The 14,951-nt window shown below is 39.8% G+C and overlaps 1 protein-coding gene across 3 annotated transcripts in view; it reads right to left on the bottom strand.

Moving 5' to 3' along the window:
- samd12 (sterile alpha motif domain containing 12) overlaps positions 1–14,951 on the bottom strand; it is a 140,682-nt gene that overhangs the window by 69,509 nt on the left and 56,222 nt on the right. For 2 of the 3 annotated variants that reach the window (XM_042505968.1, XM_042505967.1), the window contains exons 4-5: positions 12,842–12,982; positions 8,552–8,694 (exon numbers count right to left, since the gene is read on the bottom strand). In XM_042505968.1, coding sequence (XP_042361902.1) covers positions 8,591–8,694; positions 12,842–12,982 — 245 coding nt within the window. In that variant the 3' untranslated portion in view covers positions 8,552–8,590. Of the gene's footprint in view, positions 1–8,551; positions 8,695–12,841; positions 12,983–14,951 lie in introns of those variants that run through there. The other variant, XM_042505969.1, reaches the window with a different exon arrangement.

Below are 14,951 nucleotides of genomic sequence, written 5' to 3'. Positions count from 1 at the left end.
TAGTCCAACTAACAATGTCCTCTCTTCAGACCTGTTAGCATTAACAAGTTATTGATTGTGCTGCTCGTTTTCAAACAATCACCTGACTGTAAAATGAAGCGTTCATCTACTAGCTGGGGAAAATGCACAACCTACGAGTGCGAGCCTTTATTTGTGCTTAGCTCAGTTTCTCTCCAACATTCAAGATCTCCATGTCAGCAAACGATGCATGTTGAAGTACTGTAGTTTAAAAAACGCGAGAAACAGAAGACAGAGGAGGACATGCTGCTCAGCAAAGGTCTCTGACTGAAGAGATTTCCTTTATGAAGCCATGAGGCGCAGAGAGATAATTCATTAAGGTGCCTGCAGCGATGGAACAGAGGTCTACTAAAGCACAACAGGAAAGCTTCCTTCATTTACTGCCCCGAGGCCACAGTTCTCTACAAAAGCCGTATTGAACTTTCTCACCCTGGGACCTGAATAAGAAATGTAGACTACTGTGTCTGAGATTTGTGCTTATAAAAATGTTTTTATACGTAAACAAATTTTAATCACAAACACCTACACTGTGTCAAAAAAATAAACTATAGGTGCTCAAAGATTTTGTATTTATTTAAATTTAAATGTTTGCTTTTATGGTTTCTGTGATTGACTGACACGGTAAGAATATAAATTATAGGTAAATTTTTAACATTTAGAAAAATACTAAGTAAAAATACAGGATAAATTGCAAACAGACTTTAAAACAAATGTCCACATTTTGGTGGACAATTACAGGCACAAAGTGAAAGAAAGTGAAACTGTAAAGCATCTATGTCTAATTTCTTTCAAAGTTGTCTCCGTCTCCTCTCTCAAATGAGACTCTGTTACAGTAAATGAAGCATAAACAGCGAGCCTGTGTCTACATTCACAGATTAGCGCTATGTACTCAGAAAACCACTTTCATAGAGCTCCGTCAGCTGTGTAATTCAAGTTTCTTTTAAGAGTGATGATTTCACAAGCCAGTAATAGCATATTTACTGCCATAGCAGTGTTATTGAAAACTCTGAAATGGTTATAAGCATGAAATTGAATACAGAAGAAGAGTAAAATGAGATTTTTCTTTTTTTTTTTTAAGAAAGGGAGAAATGTGACGGCTTAACGGCTCCCAATCTTTGTATTAGAGTTAATTCACAGAGATTCAGTGCAGTCACTGGAGGCCTTTACAGGCAACTATGTGAACGGTTAAATGCCATTATCTGGAAAACAACCTAATTAATCATCACATTCTCATTCCCACTTCTCCATTGTCTCAATGTTTGACTTTTTAAGCTGTCAGAGAGGTTAATATGAAGCCATAACTCACTTTCATTCATCTGAAGAGAGTTGGATGCTTTTGTTCATCAGCTTGTCCTTTACATATTGTCTCAGGTGTCTTCGCTTGTTTCTATGGATACACATATTAAATCTAAATACAAACTGTACAATGAACATGCCTGTGTAAGACACACATAGTGTGTGAGATTAAGAAGGATTTAGTGGCATCTAGCGGTGAAGCCTGCAGATTTTGACCCCCTGCTCCTGGTTAGAATTCATACAATGTTCATTGTTCGAGGGGTTTTATCCAGGAGCAAATTATCTGCAGAGGTCTCTTCCTCTCCAAAACAAATCAACCAGGTGAATTAAAGCCTTAAAAGCACTGAATAAAGTAGTTTCACATTAAAAAATGAATGCTTCTCCAATGCAGTTTGGCGTGGCAAAGACAGGTCACTGGCCCAGCAGCTGCTAATCGCTGCTCACCTGTCTTTGATCATTTAAGATCCAAATGTTCAGGATAAAACATATAAAAATGTAAAATATCCCCAGAGGTCTCCTCCTCTCCAAAACAAACAGGGCGAGTGATTTAAACCAGTATAAACACTAAATAAAGCAGTTGCGAGTTTTAAAATACTGCTCATTGTGATGGGGCTACTGACCACAGCGGCTGACGTGAAAGTGCCAATGCCCCTATCGTTTCGCTACCGTGAAAACATAACGCTGCAACATGGTCACGACACACATGATGGCCAGGTGAATCGCCGACTCACATGTGGCCAAAATGACTCTGAAACTCAGAGATCACGTGTGACGTCAAAGACTCATTAAGGGTCCACACCCACACATGGTTAAAGCCTCCGACTCCCATCCAGTCTGGTTAGATCTGAAGAAGCCGGTCGGACAAGAAGTGAAACTCAAACAAGTCCAGTTGCCTACGACAAAACACCTAAAATTACAAAGACCTGGAGGACTGAAAACCTTCAGCAACTTATTTTAAGGTGAAGAAAACACAGAGATTTGTATTTTCAGGTTATTATACACTAAATAAAACACACTCATTAAATTATATTTCCACTTCTGTCAATACATTCGCCTAAATCCCCCACACTAAACCTTTAAACTCGTATCTTGTTTTTCAATTTTCTTCTGTGTGTTGATCTTTTATTAAATGTCCTTTCTTTATTTACTTGCTTTTTTTATGTGATGACATTTTATAAAAGCTTTTGTCTGTTGATTGTATCTTTTGTTTTCATTTCCTCCCTTTCGAAGTACAGCTGAGCGTTTCAATAAAAAAGACTCACCATTAACTGTCAAAAACAAGGTTTTATTGTTCATCATGCAAGGCATTAAGCTCCGCAGCTCTGTTTTAGAGTGAAAACTGTATAACTGCAGTTGTGATGACGGTCACATTTTAATGTCAGCTGAAGGAGGACGTGCTCCTTCCCTGATGACTTGAGGAAATCTGACAACTTTTAAGACGTCAGTTTGGTATATGAATGGCAATCAGATGAGAATCCATAGCCTTTTGTTTTTTTGCATTTCCTCAGGAATTGGAAAGTTATGGATTAAAAGACACATTTCACCACTGCTGTAATTAAATTTTGATTTTATGTTATTTCATGTGAGAGAAAAACTGTTTTCACCTGACAGTAATGATATTCATACGCGTGAACGCAGCATTACTTTGCATTTCAAATCAGTTTTGAAGCCCATATTGACAAGGTAAAGCAATTCTTACCAGACTGTCTTGATAAGGAATCAAAAGACAGCAAAACATGCATGGGACGATCATAAAGTGGGCTTATCTGCAAAGGAGACACCCACGGGTATCCTTATAACCCACTTCAATCAGATATCTTGAGGTCAGAGGTCAAGCAACCCCTGTGAAACAGCCATGCTGTTTTTCTAACGTTTTTCCGAGTTATTAAGCCCCATTCCTGATAAACTAGCATGACAAGATGGGATCACTGGATTCCTTATGTCCTCTAGTTAATGATACCAGTTTCATCACTCGAGCTGTAAAACTCAGCCCAGTAAAGCCTCTTAAAGACAGGAATGTCAGCTCGTTATGTACGGACATTAATCGCATCGCGATTAACGCGTTTAAGCCGACAGCACTAACATCTTTATGTTAAGAAATAACTTTGAGTGTGTAAAAATGCCAAGAAGATGAAACATTAAAGTTTTGAACTGTACTGTGAAGTGTCTTTTTACTAAAATTGATTTTATAATATTAGTATCAATCAAAGTATTGTCAGGAGCCAGCATCGAGTCAAGGTATCAGTACTGGTATCAAAAATTTTTGAACAATCCTATCAACACTACGAGCAATCAGTGTTGACATCACTACTGATGTCATTTTCAATTAATGTCCAAATTTGTACTTGATTTATATAACCATATATGATCTCATCCTGAGGAGGTCAGCATGCTTCAAAGAGCTTGTTGCATTGAACACTGTCTAAAACCTCCCTCTCCATTCACCTCTCTGATGTCAGAATGTACGAGGTTGACAGTTTTGGCAGTGATTGGGCAAAATGTGCAGAGCGGAGAAAATAAACAAGATGTGAACCTCTTTATCAAGCTCTCTCTCCATCACTTCTGTCTCCATCGAGCAGTCGTGCAGTGGAGGAGAACAGCACAACTAAGTACCCTTGTTTTGCACCCTGCGCTGACTCCAAAGTGCCACTATCAGGTCGTCCTCTCAAACACTCTGAGGCCGCTGTTGTTTGGGTATCACTTTCTATTTGGAGTACCTCGCTCCGTCTCTGTTGACTGTAAGCAATAAGTGATGAGCCTCCACTCTCCGCCGTCCCCGAGGCAAAGAGACGGAGAGAGAGGGAGAGGGGGGAAATCTAATTATTTCCCTCCCATGGCCCAGCAAGCCTTAAAGGTTAATCACTGTCCGTCTAGCTAATTCTGTCTGGGTACACTGCAGTAATTACAACACCTCGCTCTCTCTCGTCTGCTCTCTCGCCTTTTCCTCTATTGTGTACCTTGCTCGCTCCAGCGCTCTCCTCTGCACTCCCTCACGTTAGAGATGGTGGACGTCTCTCTCCTTCTGTCTCTCGTGCTCCATCATGTTTCTCTTCGTGGTAAATCTCTCTCTTCTCTTCTATTTGCCATAAACCTGTATACCATAAATTTAAAATGATGCCCATGCCTTTACCTTACAATGATTAACTGCTGTCTCGATTAATTCTGCATAAACAACATTTATGCAACACTAGTTCCAATATAGATGGATAGATAGATAGATGGATAGATAGATAGATGGATAGATAGATGTAGATAGATAGATAGGTAGATAGATTCCTATTATGTGCATCACTCTGCTGTTTTGAGTTACTGTACTCATAATCAGAAATACTTTATTGATTCCCAGGGGAGAAACTGTGCTTCGTTATAGTCGCTCTGATGCCAGCATAGAGAATTATCGCATCGTAGAAATATGTAAAAGCACAAGAATGTAAAAAAAAAATGTAAAACTATAAATACAGTAATAGTAACAATTAGTACAATATGTAAATATAAAAAAAACATAATTATAATAAAGTATGTACAATATAGAAAATGTGTACAATATAAAAGTGTGCCTTATGCTACGATACAATGTATTAAACTAGTATGTTAGTTCCAAATATAAAAAAATATCAATGTGTGTGCAAAGCTACAAGCAGCAGCCCAGAAGAAACCGTTGGCACAATATTTGATTTTTTCTATATGTATATATAGAAAAAATCAAATATTACAATAGTTTTGACCAAATGCCTCAATACTGATATTGTAGGAAAGTGGTAATAATGACTATTGGTGCTTTCACAAAATATTTAAAAAATGAAAATTTGGATAAATAATCATCAGTAATGTGGGCATAATGACTAAGTGGGTAAAAGCAAATAATAGGACAACTATGACAGTCTGGTAAGTACAGATAATTACATCATTTTACTGTAATGCAGCAGCCCAGAAGAAACCGTTGGCACTGGATGTTTCTGCAAAAACATGGAAATGCCACATCTGTACATTTCATACACGTCTTTTCAAGTGATGTAGTATATGAACTGACACTGTCACGTGGAGGAGGAGGGGATGATGGATGGCGTGACACTTAAGCAGGGCGCCTGCCAAACCTGGTTGTTTTTCCGCAAGTCATCATTTTTTCCTTCGTAGCTACCAAACATGGATATCTCTGAGAGATCTTTTAGTGTGTTTCTACAGGGGAAAATGCCTCGATAAAGGGGTGTTTATCCATGAGACATTACTGTGTTCCCTGCCAAGACAGTGCCATGACAAACGGTTCTTTTTTACTGAGATGTCGCTGACTTTCCTGCCTGGATAGTGCCATGAAAAACAGTTGTTTTTCACAGAGGTATTGCTGTGTTTCCATTGAGGATCGTGCCACAAAAAGCGGTTGTTTTATACCGAAAATCACTGCGTTAACTGCTGAGATAGTGCCATGAAAAGCAGGTGTTTTTAACTTGACATTGCCCTGTTTACTGCTGGAATTGTGCGACTAAATGCTGGTATTTTAGGCCAAACATGATCTTTTAACCACAGCGATGTTTCAACGAATCTGCTACATAATAACATACATATGTAACATATCCATGTTTTGCTAAAAAGTTTACGTTGAAACTTTAAGTTTACGTTTTTAATTGCTGTTAATTGATAGCAAAACAGTAAAACACTGTATTTATGTAAAACGGTTTGGTACTGCAGTTAGCAATGCATTTAAAGTTAGTCTTGCTAATCCAACAATAGGCTAGTGCTTTTTGTTTCTCAATCAATTTCTTTTAGAAAAACAGACAAAAATATTTTACCCTCAAATCCCAAGGGACTTCATTTGGGTTGGACAGCAGTATATTTACTGTATATTGTGGAAATACAGAAATGAACATTTTTCTGTTTTACAGTAATACGCTGTAAAGTCATTTTACAGTATAAATACTGTGAAATTACGGTATATTGATGGCATCTGTGCTGCCAGCTCTTTACTGTTATTTAACAGTGACATTTCTTTGCAGTGTACAAGGCCATCTTCAATATTACAATATCCAACAGTTGATGTAATGTGAAAGATCTATAATAAATAAAAACAGTAATGTTTTTCATTTGGCCTTTATAACTTAACTAACAGTTTTTTAAATCGGATTTATATTTGAGAATTTGCTGTATATACAGTATATATACATATATATATAGATGCATAGATATATATAGATATAAATATTTGCACACTGCCTACTGTATTAAGATGATTTTATATATAGAAATTTCACAGATACACAGATGTATTTGTCTTCCAAAAGATCTCAGAGGGAGGAGGGTTTCCTTTTCTCACCTCCTCTCTTTCTCACACTCCTCACTTTCCATTTTCTCTGTCTTCTCACCTCCTCTCTCTCTCCCTCTCTCCTTTTCTTTGTCATCCTACCTTCGACACCTACTGTCCTGTCTCTCTCTCTCCACTCTTCCTGCCATTCCTCCTCCTCATTCTTTTTTTCTCTTCATCATAATCATCATCTCATCACCACTCCCAGCCACCGTCTTGCTCTCTCTCTCTGGCTCGGCTTCCTGCTGGTTACAGCTGTATTTCCCTCTAGCAGCAGCTCGAGGAAGTGTGCCGTCGGCCTGGAAATACTCCACCATCTCTTCTCCTTCCAATTTCTCGCTCCCTGCCAAAAGCATCTCCTGAAGCGACAGCTTAGGAGACTTAAAATACTTCTGTTTCTGTCTCCTTCTTTTCCCACTGTTGCACATTCTCATCATTCTATCACTTACTTTCAGTGATACAGCTGGTAAATACAAGAAACTTCAAACAATGGTTACCATAAAGCACACAATAACTGCCGAGATCAAATAAAAAAAAGTTTATATTTAGCATTCATGCATATAATTTCTTATCTATAGCAATTTTTCATGACTTCCTGTGATAATTCTTATAGGTTTATACATAATTCATGTGATGCAGAACAGCATGTACGCATAATTTTCTCAAATAAAAACACAGAGACATTTTCTAACATTCCTCGTCCTCCAGATCTTCAAGTTTTAAATTTCTTAATTCCCTACTTCCACTAAAGTTGGGTTGATTTCCGGTTTTGCCAATCTGTTCTGGTGTATGTAATAAAACCATTTAGATTTTATGTAAACCGGCTGAACCAACATCTGTCATTGTGACACATTCTGGCAAATTAAAAAGACAGCAACCTGTGACACTATTATGGTGCTAAATATAACTTGCATTGCATTAGTAATGAGTAATATGACAACATGACCAACAATCATCTTTGGATATAAACAGACTAACAGAGCCGCTAGTAAGTCTCTGCAGGATTTTGCAACGTTGCAATTGGAAAAATTCAAGCAATTTCAGCCAATCCCCTTGAATTCTGTGCAACCTTGCAATTTTATCCCATCACCGCAACTTTATTGCAAATTTGACGATTTGTATGTATTGTAGAGCTGCTTGCTGTGTTTTGATTCTTATCTCTCACTCTCGGTTTATGTCGACACTACTGCTGTGCCTGTGAAAGTCACACACATACTGACAGGATTAACTGTAAGTATCATGCCGCTAACGCTACCCAACATTTACCAAAAGGTTTAATGACTACATTGAGCCGTTTCACTGTTAGTGAGAGATTATTGGGAGTGTTTTAATGGCACAATGCTACCATTACAATTGTGTTAACTCGTGCCAGGCAGAGAGAGAAGAAGGAAAGCAGCTGCCGTAGAGAGTCCTTCCCCACACTGGCCCAACCCTAACTTCAGCCAATATTTCTGTTCTGTCCCTCCGTCCTTTCTCCCCGAGGCCCAGCCAGGCTCCACTAACAGGCTACTTCCTGCTGAGGCCAGCGGCCTCTCGCTGCTGAGGCAAGGTGGGCTGTCGCTTCTCATATCATCAATACAGAGGCGAGGAGGAGAGAGGAGAAAAAAGAGTGGCGAAGATGAGACAGAGTGCACGAGGAGGATGGGAGGCTGAAAGTAGCCCTTAGCAAAGTGTCATCACTCAGCTAAACTCTCTCTCGCACTCTCTCTTTCTCTTTCTATTTTCCACTTGCTGGGGGACCAAAACAGCAGCGGGGGATAGGAGCTGCTTTATTACACTCCAAATGTTTTCCAAGAATTTTGCCCGAGTGACAAAGATCCTAAGAATTTGTTTCTCTGCCCCTGCGGCAAGGCCCTGCTTGAGAGTCTGTGGGCAGACGGGTGCTGATGGAAGTAGCGGTGGTGGTGCGGTGTGCTGCTGGTAGCGGTGATGGAGGAGGGCGGCTGCTAGAATTGCCGTGTAAGAGACAAGAGAAGCTGAGAATCACGGGGCGATGTGAAGAAGGCAGGGAGGGGATGGAAAACAACAACACCTGGCTGTTGTTACGAAACTTGCAACAGGATGCAGTGTGCGAAGTGTGAAGTGCGCTATGTAGACAGCAAAGAAATGAGGTTAAAGTGAGAAACTGCAGGGTGTCACACTGTGCATATAGAATAATATGACAAAGAGAGGGTGATGGTGGTCTCTTGTATAACAGCCAACTGCTATAATGAAATGCAAATTCTGTAAAGTTTAAACAGCAAGGTTAACAGAGGAAAGCTTGCTGGAGCCTCATACATGAGTCTGTGGTGAAAAGTCAAATTCAGCGTAAATCAGTTTGATGGGTGAAAATACTGCACGTTCAATTTGAAATAATGACAAACTAGACAGAAGCAAAATAAAACTCAACAAAACCATCGCAGTTCATCTTGTTAGTGGTCAAATTAGTTGTTCCACTGTTCCAACAATCACCAACTCTAATTTGGATGAAAACAAACCCTCAATTCACAGAGTTAGATATGATCTGCACGCTGTTTATCCTCGTGGTCTTTTTATGCTTCTCTCCTGTGCACGCAGCAACAGTTTTTATTTACACATTTCAACAAACATGAAATTAATTGCAACTAAAAAAAAAAAGGGGGAAAAGACAGTTACGGTAATACGTTGAGTTATACAGAAGTTTACACAGAAGTTATCCTGTTATAACGGATTTTGCTGCCGCTCGTTTTGCAGGGGAATGCCTGTTCTACTCTAATTCTATTTCCATGGTTTATGCTGAAAGCTACAAATCATTTCAATGTCTCATGACTGCCGGGGGAAACCCTTCTTTTATTGGACAAACTTTGTTCGTGTGAGAGAAGCGGTTTCAAAATTCAATCCAAAATACTTTCTAATAATAAGCTTATTTTTTACAGGAAGGTCATTTCTTAAGAATGTATCCCGAATTCAGAGAACTCTCTCCTCTTTCTGCAAAGCGTGATAAACTGTTTATCTCCTCTTACAATTATACTGACCATGCTTCCTTTTTTTCAAGTATTAAACACTGCTTGAAAAATGGTGGAGGTATTTGTTCTTCTATCAGCACGCCAGCACCGATTATCCTCGTGCTTGCGTTGGAGTGAAATAGCACCTACACATATTGTGAAGATGAGTGTCTTGCATACAGTAGGTAGACTCTAGACTCTACAGTCACCCTGAAACATGATTGGAAACTTCACTTCTGAAAAGCAGCCTGAGTTATACTCAACCTGTGGGTGAGTAAAGTTATCAATGTTAAAAGTTCTCTGTAACTATTTTAATCACGAGTAGGCTTTGGTGCAATGTTTTTTGCAGCAGGGCGCATATTCACACACGTACATGCATGTGACATTATACACAGAGCTGGTTTCACACCAATCTACTGATGTGCCAAGACTTTTTTTCATGAGTCAACAAAAGCAGCCACAAAAAACAATAACAGATTTAAAGAAAAAAAACAAACCAAAAAAAATTGGTGTCTATATTAAGCCTCAAGAACATACAGAATTAATTTTGGTAAGGAATACTGACTGTGAAAAACTACTTTGTTGGTTCGTAAAAAAAACAGTTACACCACAAAGACAAATTCACTTGTTCATGGGAAACAGGAGGGAGCTAAAGGTTAAGCTGTGTATTTTTTCTTTTTACTTTAGTAGGTACTGCAGAAGCTCTAAGTATGTACTGTTGCATTCAGTATGCACACACTGTTTAACTTTTAAGTTATAACTGCATACATTGAAGATTCTTAAATAAAGGGCTGTACTCAACTCATAATTATGCCAGTTGAATCAGATTTGGCTGATCAATATGAATATTCAATTATTTTTTTCTATACAGAGTTTTGAAGTTTGAACAGGCTCAGTTCAGTGTGACAGTGACATTCAGGTGAAAAAGTCAACAAGCTTAAAGAACTGACAACATTTTTTGACAACACTCGATATCAAACAAAAGCCAGAGACTGTGTCATTAAGTTGCCGTGAGCTGTAAATTCACCAGTTCACTGCAGAAAAGAGTAGGTAATGTTTTCTCAGAGCCTTACAGTATATCCCCCTTTGTGCGGCTGCCTGCATGTCTGCAGCTCCATGTAGCAAAGATCATCGTGAAAGTGAAGAGCACTCACTCCGCAGCAAAATCAGAGGGCTGAAACATCTCAGAAGTACACTGCACAGCATACTGATGAGCAAAAAAAACAAACAATCCTAGCGACTCCTCAACTTGAAGCAATCACAGATGATGATGATTTGAATCTCTGAATTTTAAGGCGCAGGCCTACTAAAATATTATATTCAAAATGGTAAAATTACATGTGCATTTCTCTGTTATTGCTATTTCATAGTTATGACCGGCTACAGCAGAACATCCTGGTACTTTCGGTATATTGCATTTGACAAACTATGTATTGGGACATTGTAAAGCTTTTTCTGGCATACTAAATAGTGTGGTAGAGTGGGTATTGGAAAGCACAATTAGTGATACTGACGACTTGCAAGGCTATATGTGAAACGCTGTAGCCGCTGAGCTACTTAGGCGAGTCAGCCTGGCTGGGTTATAAAGTTATTCACTCATACCCACCATTTCATTCAACAAAACGTTATTGAACAGGGACAATAAAGCTCTCTGAGCTTATAAGCTTACGAACAGTAAGTTAGCAAAATCTCCAGCTTGTTAGCTTAGCTTAGTTGCAAATGGGATATTGACTCTTCATGTAGAAGTCATCTGTTCTAAAGTACAGCAGAAGTACCTCCTATTCTTTTTTGCCATAGTGCAAAGCTCCTGCATGATGGGATCTCTGCTAGTTTGATAACTTGACAGTCTAAATCAACAGACCAGTACTGACAGTTATGAAGATTATAAAAGTCTAGCAATATCTCAGTCTTCAAGATACTTTTCAACAAACCATAATCAGACAGAAAATCATCTCACACGCAACTCATGCTTTCCACCCTGAATATCAGCTCCTCCCCTCAGGCAGATGTCTCCCTAAGCAGACACTATCGATTCAAAAACTCTTTTGTCCCACTGTCCATGGAAGCCATCAGCACCATCTTGGCCAAAATGCATGTACGACATGGTTATATTTCTCATTTTGCTGTTCAGCACAGTATTGTTGTAATTTGTGTGCATTTTTCATGATGATGCAGATAGGCGTGTGCAATCGATGGACGAATGTATTTGTTGTTTTTACTGGTGTCTTTTACTGTGTTTGGGTGCATGTATTGTTGTTTTTGCCATTTTCATACTGCAGACTCTGTGAAGTCCGAGGCAAATTTCCCACTGGGACAATAAAATCTATCCTATCACATCCTTCTCTCATAACGATCTACAAACCGCCACTGTTTTGTGGAACAATTCTTACTCCATTGGAGGAGGTTCAATAAAAGTTGATGGTTCAACACCGACAGTGAGCTACAGCAGCTGGGGTGACCTCAAGGTCAACTGGTAGAGCGTGTGTCCAATAAAGCAGAGTTTTGCAGTATACCAGGTTCAATATTAACCTACAACCCCCCCCAACATGTCACCCCCACCACCATTCCTGTCTGCTGTACTATTAACAAAAATGCCCAAAAATATTATCTAAAAAAAGGTACAATAGCTCAATAGCCCTCTGTTTTGGACTATTTGGCTCTTACAGGTCAGCGCTGCAAATATGGCTGGCTCTTAGGTCACGCTACAAATTCCTGTGTCTAAGTTCATTAAAAGTTGAACTCTTCTGGCAACTTTGCACAGATTTATTTGTTTCTAGGCCTAAAAGTTGCACCATGTTATCATATGCCAGTATAGCTTGAAATGACACAAAGACATATTGGTGGACTTCAACATCAAGACATCAGCATATATAATGACTCTGTGATCAACTTAAACCAAAAGAAACCAAGAAAGAAAATTTGTGCGTGACACTGGTCGTTGCATAATTATTTCTGATTCATCACTTCCTCTGAGCTTTAAAACATGCAGCGATTGCCATGACTACAGATGGCGTGCACATAAATGCTGCACAGTAAATGATTTGAATATTTATCACAATGTGAGATGTCTGTGTCCTTGTGAATAATCTTTACCCGCGGGAGATACAGATACAGTATGTGCTGCGAAAAACGTGCAGTGTCTTAAAGCTTGTGAGCGTAAATTATTATGCTGAATGACACACACAGTGTCATGATGACATGTGTTCAGCATGTTTTATATGTCTTATGACGGACCGAGAGGGTGAGAATGGGTGCTTAAAGCTCTACCTACCTTGTGTGAGAAGTTGAAGGGTCCTGACTTCCTCCCGGACACGAAGCTGCAGGACCTGCTGAAGGATGTGCTGCCTCTGGGCTTCCTGCATGATACCCATTCTCTCCAGCTTTCTGTCCGTCAATCTCATCAGAGCCCGCCCTAAACAGAAAAAAAACAAGATTGAATGTTAAAGTTTGGGGAGGCAGTTAATTTTTTTGAAAGATTATTTTTAGGGCTTCTTGCCTTTATTTAGATAGGACAGCAAGCGTGAAAGGGGGAGAGACAGATGACGACATGCAGCAAAGGGCCGGTCCTGGACTCGAACCCACAGCTGCTGCAGCAAGGATGTGGCCTCTGTACATGGAGCGCCTGCTCTACCAGGTGAGCTACTGGGCGTCCAAGGCAGTTACATTTTGGGCAAAAATCATGAAAGACAAACCAAAAGAAAACTAGACTTCTGCCCGTCCTCTTGGCTCTGCTTTCAGGCTTTAGAAAATCAAGTCCATGACGGTAAACTTTTACCGCTCACAGGTCATTTCAGACAGAGGACGTTCTCACTGGTGGTTTTGTGTGATTCAATGGCTGAGAATCCTGCAGAGAAAGTTGCTAATCCAGCATTGGCAACAACTTGCATACACTGCGAAGAAACCCAAGAAATGGAATTATCAAAAAGGGTCTGAAAATAAAGCAAATACGAGTAAATTTTGGCAAAGTGTGTTAGAGATGTAGAGAAAATGCTGCTAATAGTTTTGTCTTTTGTTAACAAAAGTCAAGGCTCAATGCTGCAGCTTTAAGTTCATGTTTATGTAGCTGCCTCGGGGAGTGCTTCCTGAATTCTGTTACAGTGTTGTCTGACCCTCGATATGTTAACAATAAAGCTTCTTGATTTTAAACTAATGTTAGTTTGAGCGTCAAATCACAGTTCGTCCTCATGTCACTCCCTGCCCCTACAGACCACCTTACTGGAGCAGAGCAAGCAGATAGCAGCAGCAGTTTTGGAAATGGACCCCCAGATGGCAGCCACGGCAACAAATCCAGCCAGTGGCTGGGACCCTGATAGCCCCGACTCCCCGCCAGATCAGCAAACTTTCTGTTGTGCCATTGCGCAGGTTAGACCAGGTGCTTTTGCTGAAGTGTCACAGGGGCGTGTTGAGCCTATTTGTAAACCCAAGGCATGAAGCCCATTAAATATTGAATTTTTCACCAGTTCTGATGCATGTGCAAAGTTTCATGGGTTTCTGAGCAACTTTGGCTATTCAAAACTGTGATTTGGACGAGGAAAAAAGAGTAGGAGGATAAAAATACCTTTAGTTTGAGTAGCCACCAGCTGCACTTAGTGCTCGGGTTCTAAGGAGGCTGTATTTTCAAATTCTACATTTTATTCTTTATTTTTCTATTTCTTGTGTCTTTTCCAGATTTCTGCAACTTTGAGGGACATAAGTAGTGGGGATTCAATATGCACAGTTGGAGACACTCTTAAAGGGTAAAAATAAAGCATTTATGTCAAAACAGAGTTGGGAAACACACAAACAAATATGGTCGGGAGATTTCAGCGGCACTAATTGTGCTGTGCATGTTGATAAGAACATGCTTCTGACATAAAAACAAACTGTTATTAAGAACCTCTGCCTAATATGTGAATGTCGATTAGTCTTAAGCCGAGAACATGAGGCACATTCTTCTAAAACACAGCCCAGGTTCTTCATAAATATCGGCAGCGTCTGTCCCTTGAGCAAGAATCCCTCACAGCTCCGTCCTTAATTGCAAATCCTTGTATAAAATCCATAATTTAATCATCCAATCAGTGTCGATGAGAGGGATTTGGGCTGCTGGTAAGATGCAAGTGGAGTGTGGCGTAATTATTAACGCTCGTTACGAGTGCCTTTGTAACATGTGGGATGGTAAGCAGATAGGATGATAATTCAGGGTAATTACTAGGCGTTAGGTTGGACCCCGACAGCTCCTTTTGCTCCCTCACCCTGACGACTCCCTGGGCGAGAAACTGGCTCTGATTGGATGCCAGCCGAGGAGAAAGATCAGTCGCGATAGGCTCGTGGAGGTTATTTTCCCCGTTTTCTCTCTTCTCTTTTCATCCCCTCTATAATCAGATCACTATCAAATATGAAGC

The sequence above is a fragment of the Plectropomus leopardus genome, chromosome 18, assembly GCF_008729295.1.
Source record: "Plectropomus leopardus isolate mb chromosome 18, YSFRI_Pleo_2.0, whole genome shotgun sequence".
NCBI lineage: Eukaryota > Metazoa > Chordata > Actinopteri > Perciformes > Serranidae > Plectropomus > Plectropomus leopardus.
This window is presented reverse-complemented; position numbering and strand designations above follow the sequence as displayed.